Source organism: Stigmatopora argus, chromosome 3 (assembly GCF_051989625.1).
Source record: "Stigmatopora argus isolate UIUO_Sarg chromosome 3, RoL_Sarg_1.0, whole genome shotgun sequence".
In the NCBI taxonomy this organism is placed as follows: Eukaryota; Metazoa; Chordata; class Actinopteri; order Syngnathiformes; family Syngnathidae; genus Stigmatopora; species Stigmatopora argus.
Genome location: NC_135389.1, coordinates 11656763 through 11683948, shown reverse-complemented (window position 1 = coordinate 11683948; position 27186 = coordinate 11656763). Strand labels below are relative to the sequence as shown.

The window sequence follows — 27186 nt, the reverse complement described above, 5'->3', positions numbered from 1 at the left end:
CTGTTGGGAACACAATTGTTTGTGGTAGTGCATGAATATGACATCACATGACTGCTGAATCCTTTTTAATGTGTCAGACAAAAGTAGATCACCATGATGGCCTAATAAATTGGATATTGAAGAACTGATTGACTTGCAGATGTTTGTTATTTAGTCTGACAGATTTAGTATCCTATGATGATCACATGTAGTAAAGCAGAATGAAATGAATTAAAAATATTAACAAGTAATGTCTTGCCTTCATTAGGTCCCTTGACTTTCTTTCGGCTTTTCAGGTGTAGATCCATTTTCTTCTACGCCCGCCTGAGTCATCAGGTCAGCAATGTTCTTTTCCAGGTCATCAATCCGTGTGCTCATCTCATCAAGTAGAAAAGCAGTTAAAGTCAATAATGACTCAAGTGTGGTAAATAATTGGCTTTGTCGCATGCGAGTCTACAAAACATGGAAATGTGTGGCTGCAAATAATCATCACTAGGTCCATTTTCATTATTACTGCTCTTTGCATTTGACAAACACAAGCTTGCATCTAAAGTCACTCTGAAAAGTGTGGATATTCCTTCCGATGATCTGGTCTGACATGGACTGGAACTGGTCTTGCATCTGCTGCAGCAAGGTTTGCACCTGGAAAAAAAAGTTGCAGTAGTTTAAGCTTTAAGACTCCCACGCGGCAGCCAGTGGCAGTAGCTCTGTCCACTCTTATGTTTTTTGTGCTTTACAGCCCTATCTTTTTTTAATTACATTTTAATATTTCTTAATACATTCCTTTTTACTTTACTTTGTACTTTAATGTTTTTACAACTTTCCTTGTTCTGTTAGCCTGGCTCCTTTCTGCTTTCTGCTACTTCTTTTTTGGAACCATTCAGGCATTCCTACGCTGTCATACACGTGATTAGCTGTTACAATACGCAGCAGAAGGAGCAACACCTCAATGCTGCTGAAAATTTGGAGCTGCACAAAAGTGCCGGGAGAAGAAGCAACCAACCCTTCTGACCAACCATTCCATCATGTGATAAGATGGAAGAGCTGTCGTCGCTTACCAGGCCGGAAATGGAGTTGAGGAGTTCTACTCTGATACTGTTGTCTTCAGCTCCAGACTACTGAGGAACTGCGGATAAGCTTGGAAGAATGACTCTGCATATTCTCTACCCTGGTCACAGTCTGCAGAAGTTCCACACCTTGTGGAAGACTTCCTGTTTGTGGTTCCAGTTTTCTAACGCTACAATGTCTTTTTCTTGTCTGTATCCGTTTTTCCTACTGAAACCAAGATGGCGCCATTCAAGTGGCAGCCGGTGGCGGTAGCTCCGTCCAATTTTGCTCGTTTTTGTGGTTTTGCTGCTTTTCTGTCTTAATGATTTGATTTGGTGATTCTTAATGATTCCATTTACTTTGATTTGCTTTGTACTTTGTGCTTTTGCTTTGTTGTTCTGTCTAATCACCCTCTTGCTACTGTCACAATGATATTTCCCAAATACGGGATGAATAAAGTTATCCAATCCTGTATGTACTTTTTCTATTTTTATAAATTGGGCAGCATGTTTATTTGATTAATTCATAAACCAAAGTTATATACTTACTGTTTTGATTGCAAATGATAATTTTGCAGTAGATTGGTTTAAATATTACTGCTCGGGCAATATTAATGACGATCGCTACTAACATTTCTTTTACTAGGGTTTTATTTTGGTAAACATCTTACGTAGCTTTTTAATAAAAAGAAACGCAAACTTAGAACACGCAACGCTTTGTAGTTGTCATTTGGTCCATGAGAAAGAGAGGTTGAACCGATTTTCTTGCACCTTTGAGCCATTAAACAATAAAATCCTTGGACTAATTTAAACACAATACGGGTGACAATTCGACACTGAATGCAAACTAAATGGCTATGTCCTCCCAGCGACACTTGTTTAGCATCGTTAGCCACCTCGGGCTAACCTGCTAACGCGAGTTTGTCATTTACACTAAGGCTTTTAAAACTCACCACATTTGTAAATTCCTGCACGGACTTGGGGTCTGTCTCAGCCATATTCTGCTGTGAGTGGATTTCCTCAAAAATGATTTCTTGTACGGAATTGCTAACAGCAGTAAGTTGGTACGAGCCACTGCGCAGTCAGCTGTTCCGCAAAAAAAATCTCGCGAGATTTTCGATCGGCCACTCAAGTGAAGGTGCGTGCGGTTTAGTGTTTTCAGCGAGGCACACGAACGGTAGCTTGTAGTATTGTTTTTATTTATTTATTTTATGTTTTTATTTAAAGCCATTGGTGGATAAACAAGCCAAAATGAGTTATTGATAAGATCCGAAGATTTAGAAGCAGCGTTCGTGTTTTGTACTCACACGGAATGTTTAGGGCACAAATTCCAACCTAAATTGAGACAGCGCGCGTGGTTTGCGCGCATGCGGGTGCGTCCCTGCTGCCCTCCTACTAAGATAGAGAGAGAGATCAAATTAAAAGTTGAAGGTGTCAAGGAGTTTTGGCTATAAAGCAACTTTTTTCCCCAAGTGGACCCCTTGTCGCTGCAGGAAAGTGAATGAAGGCAAGTAACTATTGGATAAACTTCATCTGACTTTTAATAGTAACACAGAAATGAAGTTTTTTTTAAATGCAATTATTTTTAGAAACTCTCTGATGACTTTGTAAGTAACTTATTCTGGTGTTGCATTTTTGTGAATTGTTATGAAGACATTTTCTGTAGATTGTAGCTTCAAAACAACTACTGTAGTATTACAGTACTGCAGTATTTTGTGCAGACATGCCAGTGGCCAAGCCCCGTGATGTTATGGCTTGCTTTCATAAACAAAACTAGCTCTGATCAGATAGTCATTTTAGATACCTATGTCATGACGTAAAAGAAAGAAAAACGTGTCTCAACTGGACGTATAGGAATATTTTGGAGTTTGGTTTAACTCCAGTAAACCATTTAAATGCACGTTTAAATTTAAATGCACACTATGCTGTGAATGTTATACAATGTCTTAACTGTCTTGTGACCTCCGTGTATGATTTTTTAAGGCTTACCCCTGCATAGCCTGATGATTGTGTTTTCTTTCTCAAAAAAGTGTCGGCTATAAAGCCATAAACTAGTCACCAGTATGACTTGTCAGCTGACACCAGTGGTTCTTTATTTTGTATGTGACAAAGAAGTTAAATACTATGCACTGGGCTCAGATTCCAAAGTCGAATTCACCATTTCTATACAATTTCCAGGTCCTTTGTTTGCTTCCTCTAAACATTTTAGATTCGTGTTAGTCTGTATCTGATAGTGATCTTCCTCTTTAACGAATCTACTTGCTGAAGCGGTTATTAGACACCTCCTACTGCAGTTGTCAGTAGTATCATTTCATCAACACTTGGGGGTGTCACAGTTCACTCTTGAACATAAAATGTTTATTTTTTATTTTTTTTAACTGTTTATAAATTTGGTGGCCCGGTGTTGATGAGTGGTGAGCGCATAGGCCTCACAGTTGAGGGGTCCTGGGTTCAAATCCCTGTCATTCCACCTGAGTGGAGTTGCATGTTCTTCTTAGGCCTGTGTGGGCTTTCTCTGGGTACTCTGGTTTCCTCCCACATTCCAAAAGCATGCATGGTAGGCTAGTTGGACATTCTAAATTGCCCCTAGGTATGAGTGTGATCATGAAAGGTTGCCTGTCTCCTCGTGCCCTGCGATTGGCTGGCCACCAATTTAGAGTGTCAGCTGGGAGTTGAGGGGTTGTACTCTGTTACTGTTGATTCTTCAGCTCCAGACTACTGAGGGACTGTGTGGATACGCTTGGAAGAGTGACTCTGCATATTTTCAACCTCGGTCACAGTCTGCAGAAGTTCCCCACCTTGTGGACTTCCTGTGTGTGGCTCCAGTTTCTTACCTAGGTCTACCGTGTGCGGTCGATTGGTCGCCGGTCTTTTGGTCGCCGTCTTTTGGTCACCGTCTTTTGGTCGCCGTCATTTGGTCGCCGTCATTTGGTCGCCGGTCTTTTGGTCGCCGTCTTTTGGTCGCCCGTTGTCGCGGTCTACGCATTAATAAAAGCCAACAATGGCCATGAGCAGTTTCACTGAGCCGACGTGTGAGTGTATAAGAGTTTGTATGTACATGCGTTGTCCCCTTAAGAAGCTATATCAGTAAGGGTCTTAACAAGTTCTCCAACAAAAAACAATAAAAGTCCGGGAAATTTGGAGCTTTTCTTTAGCCTAATAATTATAACGGCATTAAGTATGACTAAATAGTAATTCGCAGTTTGTATTTAGGGAATTTGAGCAACGATTTAAATGGTAACTATCACTTACCTTCCGGGCGACCAAAAGACCGGCGACCAAAAGATCGGCGACCAAAAGACCGGCGACCAATCGACCGTGTACCAGGTCTACAATGTCTTGTGTGTCTTGTGTCTGTCTTGCTACTGCCACCAAGAAATTTCCCGAATACGGGATGAAATAAAGTTCTAATCTAAATGTGATGTTATTACTCTACCGGGATGTTCATGTCTCACACAAATACAATGATTTTTACTCTTCTCAGGTTCCTTGGACACTGCTAATGCTTTCCTCGCGTGATGGATCCTCAAGTTGTTGTACCGGAGGAGGAAACAGGGGCCTCCTGGATGCTGTTATCCTGGTTGGCTTCCAGCGTCATGATTTTTGGGGGTTCCCTGCCATATGTGCCTCAGTACCAGGAGATTCAAAGGAGCAATAACACTGAGGGGTTTTCGACTAGGGTGTGTTTGGTCTTGCTCATAGCCAACATCCTGCGAATCTTCTTCTGGTGAGGGTGGCGAATTGTTTACCTTAGCGGTGGGATAATTGCAATTTTAATGAAGCTATTTACAAAATATGTGTTGAAAATGAATGCATGAATGAAAGGGCATTCCTTATAAATGTGTTGAGACAACTTTTGGGATTTTTTTTTCATAACCCAGCACGTGAGAAATAATTTATTCCCACCTGTGCAGGATAGGAAAGCAATTTGAAATGACTTTGCTGCTCCAGAGTGTGGTGATGATTGTCACCATGTTTGCAATGCTTCATCTCTGCTGCAACATCCAAAACACCAACCGTGTGAGCACAAAGCAGCATCGACTTTCAGGTAAGCAGCACAACACCTGAATATTGTGGGTACAATGGTGTGAAATGATTCTGTGCACAGCCCAACTCAACCAAAAGGGGACGTTTGGAAAATATTGGGATGTCAAAGTTGCTTGTTAAAATTCCTCATGGTTCACGACATGGCCTCAAATTCATAATGCAGGTTAATTTCAACCATTCAGAGTGAAGTAATAAAGTATTTTAAAAAAGGAGACGGATGTAAAATAAGCAGTGTGATTGAGTATGTTTGATTGTATTTTAGGTCAAAAGATGCAACTCACGTTGTCATTGAAAAGATAGGCATCTACCGTATCTGTCTCTCTCTTACACCCATGAATATATACAATTTTGCATGGATGAGTTGGGGAGGCTTGCAATAAGTTATGCTTGGTAAACATTAAGATTAGATAAACTGATCTGAGAGAATGTTAAGCTATTGAAAGCATTTGAAGGAACCGTTGCTTTGCCAAGTATGTTGGTTCGCCTCAAAAATGCAAATTGGCAGCATTATGTTGCAAAACGGGTTAGTAGCTGGGATCAGGTAAATTATGAAAGCCCATCTGTTGCACCGTTATATTTTACAGTGCTATATGCTCATAGTGATTAGGACAATAATTTGATGAAAAGTGATATTTTTTTAGGCATAAAGAATTCACTGTAGGAAGTTCATGTTCAATTAATTCAAATTTTAGATTATTTAATCTATGTTTCCAAATCAGACTTGCGTATATTGCCAAACTCAATCGCTCAGGAACACTGGATTTCTACAATGAGTTAATAGAAAGAAAGTGCATACAACGACGGCATTTAAAAAGTTTTTCCTGTGTAGTAAGTTTCTAAAATAATCAGCCTGCCTTACAAAGTAAGTCTCCCCTGAGGTTTGGTTTCAAAGGAGGTGGGGAGTGGGGGGTGGTCTGAACAAGAATAGATCTGAGCAGCCTTCCAGTGGAAACGAGTTGTCCTCTGTACACAGGCAAACACGCCCAACATATCAGAATCACCATCATGTGAAGTAACTTCCTGTTTCTTCATTTCAACGGGGTTTTCAAATTTGCAATGTCTGTACTTCTGCATCTATTTTTCTCTAATTTTCTCAAGTAATTTTGTCAGCATCCTTGTGGACATTTCCCTTCCTAATCTGCTCTCACTGTTTTCCTTTTCTATGGAAATCTTCACGTCTTGTAAATCATTCTTTTGTGAACGCATATGGGTACTGTGTCTGGCCAATTAGAATTTGTGAAATACACAAAACACTAAACTATTCACTGTCTTATTGGCTAATTATGGATGCATGGAGTGTCTCTGAACATCCATACTTAATTTTTGTTTTTTTATTAACTACTCCAGTCTTTGTTTAAAAAAATTAAATATACTTTAAAAAACAAAACAAAATATGTGGTGCATTACCCTACCATTAACTGTTGTTTTCATGAGTTACATTTGTGTCCAATAGGGAGCAGTATTCACCAAAATATCCATTAAGTCCAAACTTAAATTAGTTCAGGAGTGAGTCCTGTGAAAAAAATACTCAACTGGCCAAATTGATTTCATATCCAGAATAAAAAAATGAACAAATGTTATTGTATGCATGTGAGCAATTTTATAGCATGACTTTAGCATTTGAGTGCAGAATGGGATCATGCTGTCACTCACACTTGCCTGCAAAACTTCAACACTGAACTCAAACCAGCACACACTCAAATTACACCTGATGGAGCCCATACAATTGCATTCACATAATCTGACACGCATTCAATTGTTCTGTCTACTTTCAGTATGTTTCCTTAAAATATTTAGCAAGGGAAATGCAATCAATTGGTGAGAGTTAGGTCATTTGGAGTCATGCTTTTACGATTGTTCTCACAGGAATATTTAGAAATAAAATGCCCGAGAGTGAGAGCTGCTGGGCACAATTTTGTATTTTGTCTTTTATCTTTACATTGAACTAATTAAGACTTGCTGTTGTTTTCATCAAGTCTTAAATGGAAATGATGGTTCAGCAGGTGTTGTATTGTAGCATTTTTGCTGAAGAGAAATTTCAGTCTAATTAGTTTTGTCACAAGCTGTGGCTTCAGTCTTTATTTCCGGTGGAGTTTTTAATTATTTTTTGATTCAAGTCAATGAAGTACTTTTTCCATTTGCGATGGCATTGGCAAATATTTATCACCATTGAACGTGACCTAATAAAGTTTTCTACATTTTTAGTTCAATCTCGGCCAGTGTTCATTTTTGTTTCGCATCGGCTTGAACTGGAAGGCGGAATTGTTGAGCTTGGCGTAACAGAAATGCACGATAGCCAACAAACGTGCCATTTTATCTGCGATTCTCTTTAAATCATGTCCATGCCAAACCATCAAACCTTACTGAACTGGAAGTTTTGTCAAGAAGAATGGTCCAAAATACTTTCAACCAGAATCCGGGTCTCATTGAAAGCTATAGAAAGTACTTTGAGACTTATTTCTGCACCATTGTGCACACATAGTATACAGTGTGTATGGGTCTGTCTTCTTTTGCGAGCTAGGCTGAATCTGTATCTGAATTCTGTGTTGTCCTTGATACATCACTCAAGCACATGGGAGCGGGAGAAAAAATTGTTGCTCACAAAATGCTGGGTTGTGCTTGAACTACATCTTGAACAAAACAACGAAAGTCTAACATTGTTCCTTTGGAATGTTACAATCTTTTTGCTTGCCGTGGTTTTGTGCACAGGTAAGCTGTAGATTCATGACTGTCGCTCTTTTGGAAGTTGCACCAATTGAAATTCAACTAATCTTTGGCATTCTGGCACATTCAACTTGGGGTACCACACCGTTCATTTTTTCTCCTCTGCACATTTAAAAATACATATTCCAATTTGCTTGACACTTGTCCATGGTCAGGACTAGGCCTGTAGCTAACTTGAAGCTAGCTTTTATCTAAGTGAAGGTGAGCTCACACGCTCTCTCCAAGCAATCTGCAACAGGTGGAATGCCAATGGGTGCTAAATACAAACGAATGGTTGCAAAATACATTTCAAGCGTCCAAGATCAATGTGATCAACAATTCGTTACAGCACGTTAATTTCAGGCAAACCAACCGGCTCCACTTTTACGATGTATGGTAGAGATGGCAGATTGCCAACCCAAGCTCATCAAAAGCGTGTGAGCCATACGTCCCCAACACCTGCTCTAGAACATGTGCAGTTCGGGTAAAACATTTACTAAACTAATGCATACCGTATGTATTATTCATTGAAAAGGACACGGAAAGCTAGTCTAAGGCACAACATTAAAATGTGCATGTGACTGACTGAGAAAATGGTCAAATGGCGTGTGTAATTCTTAAAAAGCACATTGAAATACTGCAGATCTAAGTCCCAATCGTTACACTTCACTCTAGTAAGGGGGTCATTTTGCTTGAAATTGCACATAGTGAATGTCCTCAGGAAATATAGCAGCATCAGAAAAAAAATCTGATGAAGTGCATTTTGGGCCAGAGGGCATGGATTCTGAGGATATTATTTTTAATCTCCCTGTCATTCTTGGATGCTCATAGTGCACGTTGGTCCTTGACTCCGCAATGTCAAGGAGGAGCAGAGATAGGCACACATCCCTGTGAGCTTTAAGCCCATTATTCCTCCCATTAAACTAACCTGAAATGAGCTCAACCCCCAACAATTGGTCCTTCTCTCCAAGGCTTTGTTGTGCAGCGCTCTGATTACAAGCCATCACGGGGAATCGTGTGACAGAGTCCAACTCCAAAGCCCTCTGGCTCTTATGATGCTCCGTAATTCTCAAACACGCTACAACCCACAATTCAGTACAGTCTACAGTGGTCCGTGTATGCATATATAGTATATATTGCCCAAGCTTCCTGCAATGCCTCAAGCTTTCCCTCTCTATCTCAATAATTAGTGAACCCTGAGATTAATACCTTGATAATATTGAACTGTGAGCTAAAACGTTAAGCCTAACGCTAATCAACAGTATATAAAGTTCTTTACAGTATTGTTTGTGATAGGATTAGTCGACTATTTGCAAAAAATAATCAGTGATTAGTCAACTTTGACTACTTGTGATGACTACAGAGCTGTGCAAAAGTAGGTGTGCGGTCATTAAATCAGAAATCAACTACAAGAACAATTCGCAAAGTTGATGGTTCATGCTTTTTTAAAAAAAAAATAACTAATCTCTTGCATTTACTGTATGTGATATTCTGTTTATCAATTTTGCGATCAAGTGCTCGCTCACTAGTGTCTTTCTCCATTTTTTCCTGTTGTTGATGTTGATGGATTGATTACTGGGTCCACAACGTTCATCCCAGTTCAGTCATTGATCTTGACACTGCACTGAAATGAGTATAGATTGTCTTTTAAAAAAATGCTGCCAAGTCACTTTAAAGTGATTTAATGTATACTGAATTTAATATAACAATAACTACTGGCATATACTGAAATATACTGGCATGGCATGCAATAGGTTGTGCAATTTGCACCTAAAAGACACACACAAAAATATTTTTTAATTTTGAAAAAAAGAACTAATTATTTAGGAAATATTTTCACTTATAATTCTAATGTGAACTTGTCAAGTTATGTACCAATTTTGAGTTAAGTTAAGATAAATTCAAAGTCAAATCTTACAGGTTTGAGCTAAGCAACTGCAAATATGAAAATCATCAACTAAAGGGACTGTATGGTATACTGTTTAGTGCATAATTTGAAGGAGAAAAGTAAAAGTGGCCTTATGAAGGTCAATTGACTCCATCTAAATAGCTTCTAATGAGGTCCTGCTGTGCTAATTATTTTGCTCTTGGATTGGGGTAGGGTAATTGGAGCTTGAGGAGGTTACGTCAACAAATGAAGTCTTGTAAGAACTTGCTACTGTTTCCAAATGTATGACTTACAATGATTTACACTCTTTTGTGCATCACTTGCTATATCTAAACATACTGCATTGTGACGTAAATGTATCAAGAATAGTATCCAAGTGTATATAGATCTATAACCATCGCATAACCTCTCACTTCAGTTAGATCCTCTGAGTTCTGGTGTTTGAGCTTAGTGGTTATGTTTGGTTGAAGGATTCTTGTTTAAATAGGAAGTAAAGCTAAATTTCATCTTCATTTTTGTTAAGCTATGGTCTCGTAAGCATTCCGTTTTGTGTGGGCAGCTGGAATTGAGGGAAAGTATTTGGTTAGTCTAATGAATTTTGCAAAGTCATTTCTCGAGTTCATTTTACCGACATTGGAACAAGTTGTGTAAATCTCTTCATGTGGAAAATGGTTTTATTGGCCTGTTCTGTTCTGTATCACAACATGCGTTATAATAGTAGTGGATGTGGTTGCATGACTTGTTTGAGTCTGGTCTCTGACTGAATCTCATAATTTAAGTTTTCTGCTCTGCGAAAGCCGAATCCATAAATTGTATTTGCCTACAATTTTGCTACTCATGCCTCATATGGAGGTCATCTTGTTTGATTGGGAAAACCTTCAACATATATCATTAGTATCCTTTCAATACCAGTTGTTCATCATTCGCCCCCTCTTTTTGTTAGTGACAGTATCTTTGATTTAGTTTACTTGCTTATCTCACAAGGGCAAAAAACCCTCATTAATTCTGTCTCTTTCCTCATAGAGCCAATTAAATACGGTAGTCTGGCCCACTTTGTTGTTATCTCAACACCAGGAGTCCTTCTCTGTTCAACAATTGGTTTTTATCAGATCCAATCACCTTTACTCACATTAGATTAGATTAGATAACTTTATTCATCCCATATTCGGGAAATTTCACTGTCACAGTAGCGAAAGGGTGAGAATACAGACACAGGGAAATACATTTTAGACATAAATAAATAGGTAATAAATAAGTTAATCAATAAATACATAAGCATGTTGCTGATATATATACACACATATATATACATATATATATATAATATATATATATATATATATATATATATATATATATATATATATATATATATATATATATATATATATAATGCACACACTTATTCAAGTTTTGAATAAATCTGCTTGTTTTTCCAGACAGAACATGGCATATGTATGCATATTGGGTACACAGTGCATGATTGTTTTAATTAGACTAAATACAAGGAATAATAAACTCTAGGATTCATTTAAGCACGTTTAATTTTTTTTTAAATGTTCACAGATCTAATTCTTGCTAGTACTGTTTTGACATGAGTGATTTCATTTTTAACGTTTCAAAATGAAGTGATACCTTTATAAAACATGTCTAACTATAATATTTAAAAGAAAAAAGTAAAAGAGGTGAATGAAATAAAACACAAACTATAAAGGCACACATCATGCCTAATTTCATATTTGTCTTTTGTCAGCCTGCACAGATTAGTATCACATTTACTTTAAGTGTGGATTTAGTCTTCCCTAACTGTTATTACTCATGTTTATTCAACTTATGAGACATTATTTTGTGTAAATTGATTGAATATTTATATAATTGTATTCAAAAGCCTCTCCAAAGCATTTGTACTGCTCTGCGCCTTTACAAAAGGCTATAAATCTTGCTAAGGATCCAGTTTATGGGAAACCCTGTACAGTACAAGCAGCATAAAACATGTCATTTTTTAACATCTTTCTATTGACATGTTTAGTGGTGTGTTTGTAAGATCACATATGAGGTAGCTTAGAGCAAGAAAGTGTGAAAAATCGAGTGTAGTTAATTGAATGTCCTGCTCCTCTGTCTCTGTCATGCCCTTCCAGCATATGTAATAACAGAGGAGTGTAACGCTTCAGTGACGCATCACCTCTTTAATTCCATCTTTCCTTATCAGCAACTCCTTCATTCTGAGCTCCAAAGTCACTGCTATTCAGCAACTTTGACTTCCCTTCGACATGTCCATTAACAATTTAAAAACACAGATGTGGTCAAATGTTTATCTTTCAAAGCATTTTGTGGTGAAATGTTTAAAATAATTCATTTGGCAATGTTATTCAACATATAATATATATATTAGGCTGTAGACACTGATTTTCATTTTCATGATCTGGCTGACTTTGCATTCATTAATTCATTGAGTTTGACTTTACCAAGAAATAGCAGTTTCATTAGAAGAGCAAAGCCTCCAAGTGATTAAAAAGATGTATGCCAAATACTGGCACCCTGAATGAATCCCATATATCTGCGAACATCTAGTACAATACTGCATTTTCCGGTAGCAAGCTACATTCATAAGAGTTAATGAGCAGAAGAAGCTTTACAATGGGACACCTGGGGGAATGTGTTGTTGAGACATAATTTGTACATTTGTATTGCAGAGAAAAATTGCACCTGGGGGGTTTGTCTTCAAAGTTGAATGTTACATCCCCCTGCAGCAGTTTCTATTGAACACTCAAGCACACACACACACACACACACACACACACACACACACACACACACACACACACACACACACACACACACACACACACACACACACACACACACACACACACACACACACACACACACACACACACACACACACACACACACTCACGTCACCCTTGGTGCCTGTAAATTCAAAACCCATCAATCTCTTCATGAGTTCTTTTTAAGTCAGAGGAAGAATATAACAAATATCTCTTTTGTGGCCATGGTCAAATTCAGTATGAAATGCTCTCTTCGTCCACAGAAGGAACATTTTCTTAATACACGTGCATAAATGAATTCCCTTGGCTTTTTGGGGATTAACGATTTATCTTTTTTAGGGTTCTTGAGCGTAACTATCCTAACTGAATCAGAGCATAAGGTGGATACACTGGACTGATTACCCTTCAATCATAAGAATGGGTGAACATGCCTATGAATTGACCTTGGGTCTGTTGCATCACAAGTAGCTATTGTATATGAAGGGCAATACGACCAGTGCATGGAATGATATGCAGTTATCAGATCATTGCAGTCGCATGCACACATTTTAAGATGCAATTTCAAAATGTAATCACCCACTAACAACATGGGTCATGTGGGGAAGCCAGCAACTGCATCATAGCTGGCTGGGAATGTTTTGTGTGTGTTGTTCATGCAGGTGTGGCATAATTGGACACTTTGCCATAATCCTGGTGATTATGAGGAGGCTGTTGGCAGACATTTGTTTCAGGACATCTTAACCAGATGTCTTTATTGTTATACGGTGGAACAATGTGGTCCACAGGCAGAAACTTAATTTGGCTGGTTTATTCATTATGTACAAAAGATACTATTGCATTTGTGACAAGTGGCCTGTGAAGCAACAAATTAGAAAGAGGATTAATCATCAAAGCAGCAACGATGTGTGAAAAATAAATACAAGTGTGTTCACTGTTGTCGTCCCCCATACAGAGTGGCTGAAGATTGAAAAAACATTAAATAGAGTATAATCAGAATAATTTAGACTAAGCTTTTTGCTATGGGAACATAGTGTGTGAATTTATGTCAGATACTGTCTTATTAATGTTTAAGTGTTTGATTTACCTGTATGTTAGACATGTTCTTTTAAGAAGAAATAGTACACAAATAAGGTAGAAACAACCCTGGAAAAACAAATTTTTGTATTTACTAATCAGGACAGTTTAGATTACCTCCAGGCTAGGGAAATACTAATTAGGTTCCATTGGCCTTCGTGGAAGCATGTCCCCTTTCAGTTTCTTTAATTTGTTTATAGAAAATACACTCTTTAAAAAAATACCGGATGGATGTGACATTTTTTTTGTATTAAGCCAGTTTTTACATAGGTTCAAAGGGCATACAGTGAAAATTGGAAAAAAATGCATGGAGTGCTTCCTTTTTTGAAGTATTTTTTTAGTCCCAAATAATTTGTCATATGCTTTTCATGAACAGAAAGAGTCTTAAAATTAAAGAGAGTAATTGGGTGGGAAGGTCATACTGTCAGATGGCCACAAATTCTGTATTAAGTAGTATATGTGCAGAGACACCTGCACAATGTGGCACACTGAGTTTGGAGAAGGAATTTTGGGAATCACTGTTTTGACATTTTTTTAACTGCTTAAAATTTGACTAACACTATCAAAAAGGTATGAATTGAAATGAATGGGTTTAGTATTTGTAGAACTGCAAGTCTTCCTACTGAAAGCAAAATATGCCAAATATTTCGGTTACCACCACATAAGACTCCAATACTTCTAGCAACATAATTTGATGGTAGCAATATGAATTTAAAAAACACTGATAAAACATTTTTTTATATTTACTCTCTAAAATTGAATGGACGTCTATCATCGTTAATGACAGTTACTTTGTTGACGAAATTGGAATTCTTAGTAGAGCAGCCTCAGAGATTCTCCTTCCCCATGAAAAGATGTCAAATACGTTAAAAAAACATGCCGAATGAGTTATTTCAACTTTATATCCACAAAATGTTTTAGTGTTCAAAAGAAAGTACAGTGGTACCTCGTCATACGACCGTTCGTCATACGGAATGCTCGTCTTACGGGGGAAATTTCGATCGAATAATTCGCCCGTGATGCGGTCAAAGTTTCGTGATGCGACCAAGCCAGGTTGCCATGGCATTTTTTTTGGCATATCTTTCGTGTATAACAATATTTACGAGCACCGGATGAGCTATTCAGACCAGGAAACGCACAACGCGCATGCGCGGTGAAAAGAGGGCTTTCTGGGTAATGAAGTATACTCGTGCGCACAACGCCGACAGGCAATGGCACTAGGCGCCGTTCGAGGGGATGCGAACACAGATGCTACAAGCTAAAAGGAGCCGCTAGCCAGCGCCCTCGAAGCTCCCATGCGAATCCAACAAAACCACCCAGAGCTGCCACCCAGGAACGTGGCGCCCTACGTTTTTCATCCAGCCGGAGATATTCGCACTGCCCCACACCTCCGGCTACCCCCTGGATGAACTAATCCGCGTTCCAGTGACAGCTCTAGCGCTGCTGAGGGTAATCCTCAAGCGCCTGAGGTGGCCCAACAACAACAACAACAACATGAGCAGCGGCGCGATCGCTGATAAAAGACTGCTGCTCGTCGGCAAGTGGTCGTGCGTTATTCGATTGTGAGGACATTTGTGTGCATCATTTTCGGAATATTTTGAAGGGAATAGTACGACAGCAAACAGCCCATCGATAGCGAACGTGAGGGTGGAGTGTTTGTTCCGTTTACGAGTGCTTGTGTGGAAGAAAAAAAACGAAGCCCCCCGCCCCTTTTGTGCCCCTCTCCCCTCGGCGAAATCTGCCCAATTTTAGTTAGATTAAACACTTTATTTCTATTAAACCACTCGTTATTTATTACTTTGTCAATATATGGCGAATTATAAGAAATAAAACTTTTTTTTCAATCCAATATCCTGTTTCTGGTGTTTTTTTCAGAGAGTTGGAACGAATTAATTTGTTTCCCATTCATTTCAATGGGAAACTTTACCTCGAGTTACGAGTAACTTGTCATACGAGCTCAGTCACGGAACGGATTAAGCTCGTATCTCGAGGTACCACTGTATATGTATATAGCCTTAGATTAAATCAAAGTTTGATACTCATAGTACACACGAATACTATCATTCAGAAGCAGTAGTTTCCACATGACATAGTGCAGAACTTGACAAGTTGGTGATGTCGCATAGAGAGCAGTGAGCACTGACAAACGACCATCAAGAGGATGTTCACACATCTTCAAAGCGGGAGACAGACCTCTTTCTCACAATGCTGAGTCAGAATCTCTTCAAGCCCCCTAAGCTGTCACTCTTCATCGCCATCTTGATGCCTCTCCTCTCCCCATGGTGCTGCACTTCAGCTCCAGCTCGCCCTGGTGGGATCAGCGTTCATACATCTGTTTGAACGACTCAGAGCCACTGTGATTTAGAGTCCTTCCATTTTTCAGCTGCCCTCCCCCTGGTGTGAAACTGTGTATCCATTCTGTCCATGCTACAGAGTCTCCTAAACATGATATGCTGTCATATGTGTAAACTTGGGAGTACAACTTCACATCTTCACACTGTGACTTCATGTTAAGATGCCGTCCCCAACCCGGAATAGCTATATTCTTGATATAGAGAGCGGTTTCATTATTTTTTACCAATTGCACTTTAAGTGCATGGTGGAAAAGTTCCTCACCTTCTTGGAGATTTTTCAAGCATCCTTCTGAACTCACCACAGATGAGACACAAGGTCATTTGTAAAAGGGCACATCCCTCTGGTGGTCGCATAGCCACTACTGATCTAGGGCTCAATCATCTCTAATGGTTGTTCATGATGTTTCAGGTTTGATCCCAGATTAGCGAATGAGCTTTTTGAATCAAAACTAAAACTTCTTAAACAATTAATCAAATTCATCTAGCTTGTGTTTCACCAGGTGCTTCAAAATCAACATAACACAACATTTGGTCGGCCATTTAAAGGCATACATGTTACTATGTGTTAATTTAAAATTCACTCAGGGATTTTAAAATCATTTTAGTACTCAATTTGATGGTCGAGAGCATTATATTTGTGACCAAATAGGTTAGAAATTATTATAATTTCAAAATGGTCGTGTTCTCTGTTGAAAATATTCAAATGTAATTGTTACACTTGAAACAGTTAAAAAAATAAGACAGCCAAACAAACTTGTTTCTCCGTCTGTGAATAAGACAAAGTTCGCTTCACTCGCTGGGTTCCTTAAAGCTTGTTTTTCCAAAAACTGACGAGAAGGCGGGACAATCTAAGATACTTGAATTTGATCACCTAAAATATTTTTGGGAAAAAAAATTGTCATTTGGATGTGATTGTACGTAGCTCAATCAAAAATGTGCCAACATTCAACCCTGAGCTGCCATAGTAACATAGGTTGTGCTCTTAATGTACTCAAAAGTGTGGAGTAGTTCTTTTCTTGGCCTTTCAAACTTTTCACAACAAATTGCAAAATGTTGCACACTTTGCTAAACTCAACCATGTTGCTTGATGAAAACTTTTGAATCAGCAAGTCATAAGAAAAAAAAGAAGAAAAACATTGAGTGGTTAGAAATTAGGTTGTCCAGTAGAGGAAGCTTAGGATGATGCATGATATGAGCGGAAAAATAAACGGGATGCCCTCATGAATGATGCATGGATTTTCCCAGCAGTAGATTATACGGGTAAACATAGAAGACAAAATAACTGGAGGATTAAATGGGATGGAGAGATAATAGCAGAGAAGTAGGTGTGTTGTACTATATGTGAAAATGGACGACAGTGTGTGTGTGTGGTAGTATGCGGGTAAGTGCTTCAGTAAGTGCCGAAGAGAGGGAAGCTGAATTAGAAATCACACTGACTGACATTACGGGCAAAAGTTAACAAGTTGCTCTTGTCAGCATGTTGAAACTTTAAGATCTTACAGCCTGATAGGAAAGTTAATGAAAGTCTTCTTTGAATGGTGAAGGGCTGCCCACAAATATCTCGAAAATCTGAACTTGACAGGTTTTCAAGTTCTCATCTCATTTTCTGAACCGCTTTATCATCATTAGGGTCACGGGGGGGTGCTGGAGCCTATCCCAGCTGACTCCGGGCCAGAGGTGGGGGACACCCTAAATCGTTGGCCAGCCAAGTTGTTTTTATAAATAGCTAGTGCATACACATACATTCAGTGTTTGTGTCTATTTTGAGATATAAGTTACTCCCCAAGGGTCAATTTGTGTGCTGTGTCCTTAAAAGGTCTTGTGTTTGTGTATTATCCTTCCTTGTTTTATCAGCTGTGAGCAATGTTCACTGTTTGGGGTATCGTGGAAACAAAGCCATTCATCATGTTCACTGTTTGCCTCAATTATGCCACATTGCACACGCAACAAGATTCCTTCTCTATGATACTTTATCTGAAATTCAAAGAGGCTGATACGGCTCACTGAATGAGAGGAGAAACACAGTTGTGAGAGTGTGGTCGTAATGTGTGCTACAGCTACATTTAAGATTACTTGTTGGAAAAAAAATGGAAATAATACCAAAGGGCTGAATGGGACTGTGTCTGCATGAGTGCAAAGAGTTTGACTGCCACTGTTTTCCTCTTGTCTCCTTTCATTCACTGGCAGGTGACACTTTTTTTCACTGCAATCTGTCAGCAGTCCATCTCCAGTTGTCAGTCTCCATGACAACTGAGCAAACACCTTACAGATGATAAAATGCTATATTTGTTTTCCAAAAATAGGGAAAAAAAAACAAACCCAGACATTTCATGAGATCCCTTGTGCAGTCTAGTGATATCAAATGTGCAATTATCTTCTAAATGTTATCTTTATTTTTGTGGGAAATGGCGGACTACACCTAAGACTCGTCGCCCGTCAGTTACAGGGCACACACAGAGACAGAAATAGTGACCACAGCTTTGTTTGTTATACTCATTATTTGAACTGTCTCACTTAAAAAAAATACTATTTGTATTTATGTCCCTTTTGTTTATAGTTTTGATTAGAATTTGAGTCATTCTAAAATCAAATACAGGCATACAAAAACAGGACCCCTGCTTTCTGCTTCTGATTTGACGTTTTACTTAGATGCTGTTGATTGCGGCTTTCTACATTAAAAAAAAAAGACAGGATGCTATCATGAGCAAAAGGAACCGCTTTTTTTTCTCGCTGGGTTTTTTTTTTCCAAAGGAGAATGTGATGAATGGATTGCTTGAGTGCAAAAATAGTAAGATAGCCTTTTCACCTCTGTTAATAAACTTTCTAAATCTCCAAAGTAATCTTACCATAGGTTAGGTTATTCTAAAGTAATTGAAATGAAATAGGTTTGGGCACCCTCATTTATCTTATTCCATACCCTTCCACATCTGCACCATATTGATTTAGGTGTGCAGTCATTGCTGAATTTTTATGCATCCTTTAATGAAAAACCTATATCTGTTTCTTTCAATCAATTTCTTTCCCAGCTGCACCTTATTTCTGTTTTTTTTCTTCCCCCGCTTTGTACATTTCTAGACTTGGACCCCCACTACTTTTGGAAGTGGAATGCGTTTGAGGACTACCCTCTCTTCTGTTTTGGCCTCAGCATCCTATGTGCCTTGCTCACCATGATGCTGTTAGACTCTGCCTTGTTTGTAGAGATGCTGGGCTCACTGGCTGTGTTTTTTGAGGCCATGCTGGGCCTCCCTCAACTACTACAGAACTTCCAGAACCATTCTACCAAAGGGATGAGGTATGTAATGCACCACTAGAGGTCAAATCCAATTTAGGAATGAGCTGTAATCTCACACTTTTTCCTCCTCACTGGCAACAAATGCAAGTCATTTCCATTTACATGGAATAAGAATGCAAATTAGGTCATTTATAATCATAAGGGGGATGTGGGAAAAACGCTACAGTCAATGCTTTTGTGTTTTTTTAGTATAAACCCACTATAATTTACATACATTTAGCCTCTGGTATACTAATACTGAATATCTAAATATCGGCGCTATGTATAAGAGCGCACCGTTGCAGTTGACAAGTTTGAATAACTAAATAGATAAACATGGATGTTTTTTTTATTCCATTATGTCTTGCTTTTTACTCTTCTGTCATAAACATGATGTCACATGGAAGAAAACATGCAAGACATTGGAAATTGATGGATGGGTGAATGGGATGAATATGGATGGGATGCTGTTAGGACCCAATGGATCATAAGTGACCAGATCAGCAATTCAGCGGGTTGTGTTGAGGCATTGATTGTGCATTTATTGGCGAATAAATGAATTGTTTTGTTGGTACATACTGGAAGGTTACATGATAGACACTTAAAGGATGGTTCAATCGAAGGACCATTGATGAATAGATCAGCATGACAAATGAATCCGTGGTAGAGGAAATATAGATTAATGAATGGATGTTCAACTTTTTTTTATATAAGGATGACAACAGGATGATGGATAAGTAACCTTTTGAGTGATAAATCATGTCTGGGCAAATAAGTCTATCAAACAATGTGACATTGGTTTACTGAAGCAATTACCAAGTGACTGGATAGGACAATGATAACCAAGGAATGGAAAGATTGTTTACAAGTGGATGTGTCGAAGGATAAATGATAAGATCAGATGGATAAGTGTTCTGAAGACCACGTAAAATTATTCTGTGGTTTCATTTGATGAAAATCACAGACTGTGAATTGCATAAATATACCAACTGCTTTTCTCAGGGCCTTTATTTAATAACATCTAGGCTGCTCTCATTATATTGGATGATGTTTTGGGTGTCTCCCAACACAGCTTGATTGTCATCGTGCACGTAAGGTCGACAGGACAGTTCCAGCCTGTGTGGAAACCTAATTATTGAGCTCCTTATGTCGCATCCCATTCAAACTACAAATGGTATCACTCTTTGTTGATGTGTCTGCAAAGGGTTCAGAGACAAGGGAACAAGTGTTCACACTGTACTTTAAGATGATGCTTCACTGAGTATGATTCACTGTTCAATGGCCTAAGGTTGTTTTGGGTGAAAGTACCCTATATCACATAAAGCAGGATTCAATCTGGCATTTCTGAAGCATAAATTCAGTGTGGATCTAAATCTTGCCGAAGATTGAATATGCAATAACACTGCGCTAGCTTCCTTAGATGACTGATGAAAAGACCTGCTATTTTATCACGTCTATGGAAAATGCCTGCGTGCTCCACATAATGATGATGAATACCATCAAACACTTAAGTATCCTGTCATTCCCGTGTTTTTTTTCATTCACTGGAATGATAAAAATGTATGATAATAATCTTATGTCAACCTCAAGGCAATATTCATATTGAAAAGATGTTCAGCACTTTTGCACCAATAAGAAGACCAGATCACGCATCACTCACTCCACCATTGTTTTTTTTTTCCATAATGTAGATATGAACTCAAGAGAATAATAAAATGCTTAGTCATTTAACACCAACCATACGTCATGTCAAGGAAATCAAATCAAAACCTTGATGAAGACAAAAGCTATTCCTCTTACAAATGATTTTTGATTACATTGAGATTCAGTGCTTGTATCCATGCTGACGTTATATTTTTGGAGCATCACATGCCCTTAAAAAGCAGTTTTAATTTGTTCGATTTGTTTTGTCTGTTGTTCTAGTTCAACTCAGCCACCCACAGTGATCTTTTGTCCGTACATTCAAGGTAGTAATTAAATTGCGTGCGATCGAGAAAACAAATCACACAAAAACTGCACATATCAGCAACTCGATTCGTATGAACACAGCGTATATATGCCAGTGTGCATGTAGAAAAGGTCTTGATGTGTCTTGTCCTTGGCTTGCTCGCACACATTTTCACAGCCAGCTGCTTCTTTCTCTCCATTGTGAGCAGAACTCAATAGCAGCCTGATGACAGTTTCATGTTTTTATTGAGGTGGCCTTTACCTCGCAGCCATCTCGGACCAGGAATCACAATTCCTTTACATCAGCCTCTGGAGGACATGGTGTAAACATGGTGATGACCTCAAATTGTTTCGTGGCCTAGTTGAGCCAGCATGGTTTCCCAAAGGGCGTCCCATACTGGGAAAGTGAAGGATAGACTGTCTTTGTAATAGCAATTTCAGAGAAGAGACGTGTGCATTTTTGCCTTTATATTGATGAGAGCTGTACAGGAGCTAAGTCATTTTATTCATTTTTTTCCTGCTTTTTGGCCAACTTCTTTTGAAATTCTGGATTTTTGGATAAATATTATGATGCTGCTTCTGATGCCGTATTTGTAGACCGTATCTGACTTTGGGGGCAAGCGAAATTTCAATATCAGAAATGTTGTGGATAGCCGTCTCTCTGGACGTGTGCTTTTTTAATGCCCACCGGCCAATCCAATTCAGTATGTAGTCCTCTTTTTGCCCAACGTCACTTGCTATAGGCACCATAGTGGAAAATCCGCATTGAAAATTGATGCGTGAACAAATGTAAAACCACAATAGCCTTGTCATTAGCAAACTTACCAATACACCTCCTTACCTAACCTTTATTTTATTTTGTAGAATCCATGATAATACACGTATCTTCTCTTGTATTTGCCCATGTGCAATCGTATCTTCTTTTGTATTTGCCCATGTGCAATCGATAAACGTGCATTATTCATAGTTGGTGGGCCTACAAGGAGTTCTGCAAAAGAAAGGCCAAGTTAAATCTTCTCTTACATCTATGCATGTGGGATTCAGATAGATGCACAAACCAGCATGTGAGAACTCATCAGTCCGACACACACATGGAAAGTTGTGCTGAAAAAAGAAGCGATTGAAGCCTCAAACATCTGCGCATTTGCTCTAGGCCGTATGTTACAGTACCATCCGCAACTTGCTCGCCTTAAAATCGTTATTTTCAACTACAAACGACACAAGCTCAACATTTTAGCTTTTGTAACATTTAGGTGTCAATAAGTTCTCTTTTAGTGCAAATGCACTTAAAAGTGCAACTACTGATGCCTTTTTTAAATATTTTTTTTATTTACTTTTCTGAACTTTCATATTTACTTAATCTGCCACACTGTCGTCATTTTCTCCTCACCTAAATCCACTTTCAACCACAGCAAGGAAATCCATCCCTCAAGTGTCCAGTTCACCAGTTCATCCCTTCCTCTCTCATTTCTCAGCACTTAACTCGGATAAAAGTGTGAGGTCAGGACCGGACCGATCAATGCAACTTGACCATGCTGAGCTACTGAGTGTGTCGTGGGTGAAGAATTCAGTGAGGATTCAGTGCTAAATTGTTAGTTCATTTGGTCTCTAAACCACAAACAAAAGCACTGCAAACACTACCGGTCAATGACTGGTGCAAATGTTAATATAAGAGGTGATGATCACTTAACCATACTTGAATTATGTCCCCTCTGCGCATGTATAACGTGTCACTCTCTAAGTCTTTGCCACATCAAGCCTGGCATTGAATGCGCTCTCTATGTGAGACTGGCAAAATAAAGAGTCAACTGTGGGAATTGGATGTGCAGCTGCTAAAGATAAATTACCCCTAAATACTGTTTGGTCTCTATTGTGTGCATTGCCTTTGAGACTATACTTGTCCGGATGACCTGTTCGCTGTAATTATAGTGTCAATGACATATCTTTAATAATGGTGACTGTCATCTCTAGAGTAATTAAATCAACCAAAGGGAGGGGAGAAAATAATTTTGCAAGGTAAAAAGGTCAGCCGACGTCGTTAAGATAGTTGGGCCATTGTTGTGTGGCTGCGAAATCATGCAGCGAGTCCAGTGGTCAATTTAGACTGCATAAATGAAGCAGACATGAATTACTATTCTATATTACCACCTATTTAGAGCGAGTCATTTTGTATTAGTTAGACGTCATTGAGTTGAGTTCTATATAGTTCCTCTTTGATAAACATTTGTAAAAGGACTGAATATTTCTTCCAAATAGAAAGTTACATATTTTGGAATCCAGATGCAAACTAGTTTAATATAACATTCAAGAAAGTTCTGAGAAGCAAAACTCTGGTCTTTTTTGTACCACTTTTCAGCAACTGAACTTCTGTGTTTACCCCAAAAGTTGAAATTGGCAAGGGAGCAGAAAGTTAGTGAGAATCCCATGTGCTCCAAACAAGCTCTCGTCTGGCAGCCTTTAGGAAGGGGGAGGATGAAGAGGAGGAAAAAGACTGAGACTGCTGCAGGAAAAGAGGGTAGAGGACAATGGAGGCTTGCGGCAAATAACGTTTATTTTGTTATTCGCTTGTCATCCCTTTTTTAAGATAGACAGTTATCGCAATTGCAACTGAAAGCAGTTAAAAATGAGGCAACCTTTTGACAACAACAAAGCCTCCTGAAGAAACTGCACCTTTTAATTGAAAAACCCAAGCCCTAGCTTTGGATACAAACATGACTAATCTGCATTTTTTTAGCATTATTGATTGTGCTTGACGATTGGCTTTCCATTAGAGGGTCTGCTTAGAAAAATCTGATTATTGGGTTGTCTAATGAGAAACTCGAAAAGGGAACAGTCAGATTTCCCTGACCACAACGCTTAACTACTCACAGACGTATTGTTTTTTTTTTTTGCTGCGTACTCCAATGAGCACCTCGCGTCTTCATTAATGTTACAGACTTTGGGATTTTGCCTCAATGACAGAATCTCTCAGCATCTCCTAGAGGGAAATCAGTATCAGTATATGATGTATATTGTTTTTGGCATTTCCGTACCAGTGCCATGTTCCTTGCCAGTGCTTTAAGGGAGCCCAGGGGACAAAGGAGAGTTTGACATGACTCTGCAAGGACAGCTGAAGGATAGTACAGTCCATACATCCCAATGGTCATTAGGCTTTTTTCCCTAACCCATATAGACTCATCATCCGTATTATTCTCATCTCTTTCTCTGGTGCTTTCCGCGGGTGTCCCACTGCACCGCAGATAGATGCTGTCCTCTGACTTTCTTTTCTCCCCCACCTTTCTAAGACCCCCATAATATATCTTCTTGATGACTGATGGGCTTTCTTTCTCCAAGCTTCAGTCAGCACTAATAAAAATGTATAAACTCATGTTCCATTCATGCCAACGGGTATTCACTCTCCAGGGATCGGGGTGGAGAGGAGAAAGAGGGCAGAGTACATGAAGCAGAAGTGAGGTTAGACCGTTGAGTGTGACGAGTAACAAAGTAAAGAAACATGACAGGGAGTAAGGCCAGACAGACAAGGAATGTAAAGAATGGAAGGTGAGCATGAATATTTCAAAGAATGAGATCCAATTAAGATTAAATTAAATCAGGAGAGCGGGAAATGTGTGGTGTGATACAAGATAAAGAACATGTTTCTTATTCTTCTACGCTTGCATCAGTCTGTTTGCACTGCTGATGACTGTTTGCTCCTTTTGTGTGGTTAATTTAGAGTACCCTCAATTTGTATTGTCTTACCGTTACTGCTATATGTGCAGGTGCAATTGTTGCTTTTGATGAGGCTGACAGTTCGGCCTTGAGAGCAGGCATATTCTCCGTTAGTATTTATTTTCTTTACAATAGAACAGTAATGTATTCCCAAACATACATAAAGCAATGAAGGTCCGCAGATCTACACTCTGCCGGGGTTACCGAGGCAACTGGCTGTGAGTAGCAAAAGGACTAACTACTGTTCCAGTTTTGTCTTGTAATCAATCGCAGTGGACTTTGGCTCATGTTTTCGTCTGTCTTTGCTCTAGTGTGAAGATGGTGTTGTTGTGGATGGCAGGAGACCTCTTTAAGACGACCTACTTTTTGATAAACAGCAGTCCATCCCAGTTCTGGGTGTGTGGTTCCGTCCAGATCGTCATTGATGTGGCCATTCTCCTCCAGGTGATCTTCTACGGGAAGGACACGCGTATGAAACTTGGTTGATCAACATAGAATCTTTTCTTCAGATGTGATCTTACGAAACCCTTTCAGTAGTTTTATGGAAACATGGATCTTTTTACTTGCAAGTCGCAATTTTAACCTTAAATCATCTTAACGGTTCTGGGATAAAGCAGCATTTTTTAAAAACTTAGATACATCTTTTAGTTTTATAAGACTGAATTAAACCGATCTTTTAGTAGAGAATGTTTAGGGGCAAGCATTACTGACATTGGCAGCTCCTTAGCTGCAGGTATGTGTTGCTCTAATGGCAGTTGTAACAAGCAGTGCTGCACCAGTGGACCTCCACTGGCCTCGAACGCTTGACTGATGAGTCTCTCCACATTGCTCCCATGTCATGTAATGTGCCCCTATTTTCGGGACCCTGCAGATCTTTTGGAATACCTGATGTGTGCTTGCAGCCAATTTCGATTTTTGCTGTTGGCACTGCCAAAGCAAGGCTGAACAATGTACAGCTTCTAATGTTCTCTAGCAAAGGCCATCAGTCTGTGTGTTAGGACTCAACTCATGAGCTTTATTTGCAAAGTCTGCAGCACTTTTTCATAGCACGCCAAAGACACTCATTTAAAAATCATCAGAAGAAAGATTAGCGATTACTCATCACACTTGAGACTGAACCTTTGGACTGTGCACACTAAAGTGTACACAGAAAATGTATTCATATTTTTTCTAGTGTCGTGTTTTGTGTAAATGTTAAGTCCATGCTTTGCAATGAGTAGTGTTAACATTCTGTTCAGGTGGTGCTTTGGACAATGTCTTAACGGCATTATTTAGTTGTATCCCTAATTAGTTACAAAAATCTCAAAGCACTTGACTGTTACAGGAAACACTAATTTTGGGTCAGCTTACAGCCATGGAGATCAAATTAATCAAGATCAACATATTGTACTTGTGTACAAGAATGTAGTATGTCCGCATCATCTCATAAGACCCAAGTAAGAGGTTTTGGCTGTGCAAGGACTATTGAGAGCATCGACTCCAATTTCAAAATTGTACCCTGGCAAAAATGGGACACAATTGCATTTATAAATTTATTTTTGTCATTTCTATGAGCAAAATGTATGTTTCTGACATTTTAAGTCAACAACAGAGCTACTGTAGTCGCACAACTACCAAAAGGTTGCAATAAATTATTATAACTAGGACAAATTATACCGTTTCGTGACATGTAAGAAAATCATTGGCATCCGAGAACATATATTATATGTAAAAAAATAAACGTTTCAACCCGGTCCATTTTGAATTGCAATTGTATTCTATTGAACCTGTAAAAGCGGCCAATATCAGCATGTAAGATGCACATCTCTCATTTTTATCTGGGCAATTTTCAGCATGCTTCCCATACATGCATGCAGTATATGCCCCTATGCCATATATGTATATATATCTATGACCCCATCATATGCACACTTTGCAAGAATGTCTTGAAATGCATTGAAACTTACAGTGGTATATTATGCATGAGCCATAAAAATATCATAGGCTGATCTCTACATGTAGAATTCTTATATTTATAGAAGTGTCCAAGCGCTTGATAGATCTTTCACATGTCCAGCTAATACTGCAGCTGTCAGCATTGTTTTCTTGTGACCTTCTGTTTTATATTTGCTGTGTGTCTTTAGTCCACAAACAATCCTTGTGTACATGCATTTTTCAAAATCGCTTACATCACTTTACACGTTTTTTATTCCTGAACATGTCTAACGTCCTACGACGTTCATACTGCAGTTACATTTCATCTTGAGTGGCCCCCATTTTTTTTTAAAAAAGAATTAAACACAAGATATGCTGTAGTATTTAGTATTTCCTCAGAACAGATGAATAAAAACCCTCTTACCAGATTTTCTATTACACTTGGACACAGTAGCATTGACATACA

The 27186-nt window shown here is 38.8% G+C and overlaps 2 protein-coding genes across 2 annotated transcripts; one reads left to right on the top strand and one right to left on the bottom strand.

Moving 5' to 3' along the window:
- Positions 1-239: 239 nt before the first annotated feature.
- Positions 240-2208, bottom strand: hsbp1b (heat shock factor binding protein 1b). The gene is made up of 3 exons (XM_077595809.1): positions 1979-2208; positions 555-621; positions 240-365 (listed from the first exon to the last, which is right to left on the bottom strand). Exons 1-3 carry the CDS (start codon positions 2021-2023, stop codon positions 244-246), a joined length of 234 nt encoding a protein of 77 aa, XP_077451935.1. The 5' UTR covers positions 2024-2208; the 3' UTR covers positions 240-243.
- Positions 1998-27064, top strand: LOC144071064 (solute carrier family 66 member 2). Its single transcript, XM_077595808.1, has 5 exons — positions 1998-2532; positions 4510-4752; positions 4940-5073; positions 18956-19172; positions 25118-27064. The coding sequence occupies exons 2-5, from the start codon at positions 4544-4546 to the stop codon at positions 25290-25292; spliced, it is 735 nt and encodes a 244-aa protein (XP_077451934.1). The 5' UTR covers positions 1998-2532; positions 4510-4543; the 3' UTR covers positions 25293-27064.
- The last annotated feature ends 122 nt before the right edge of the window (positions 27065-27186 follow it).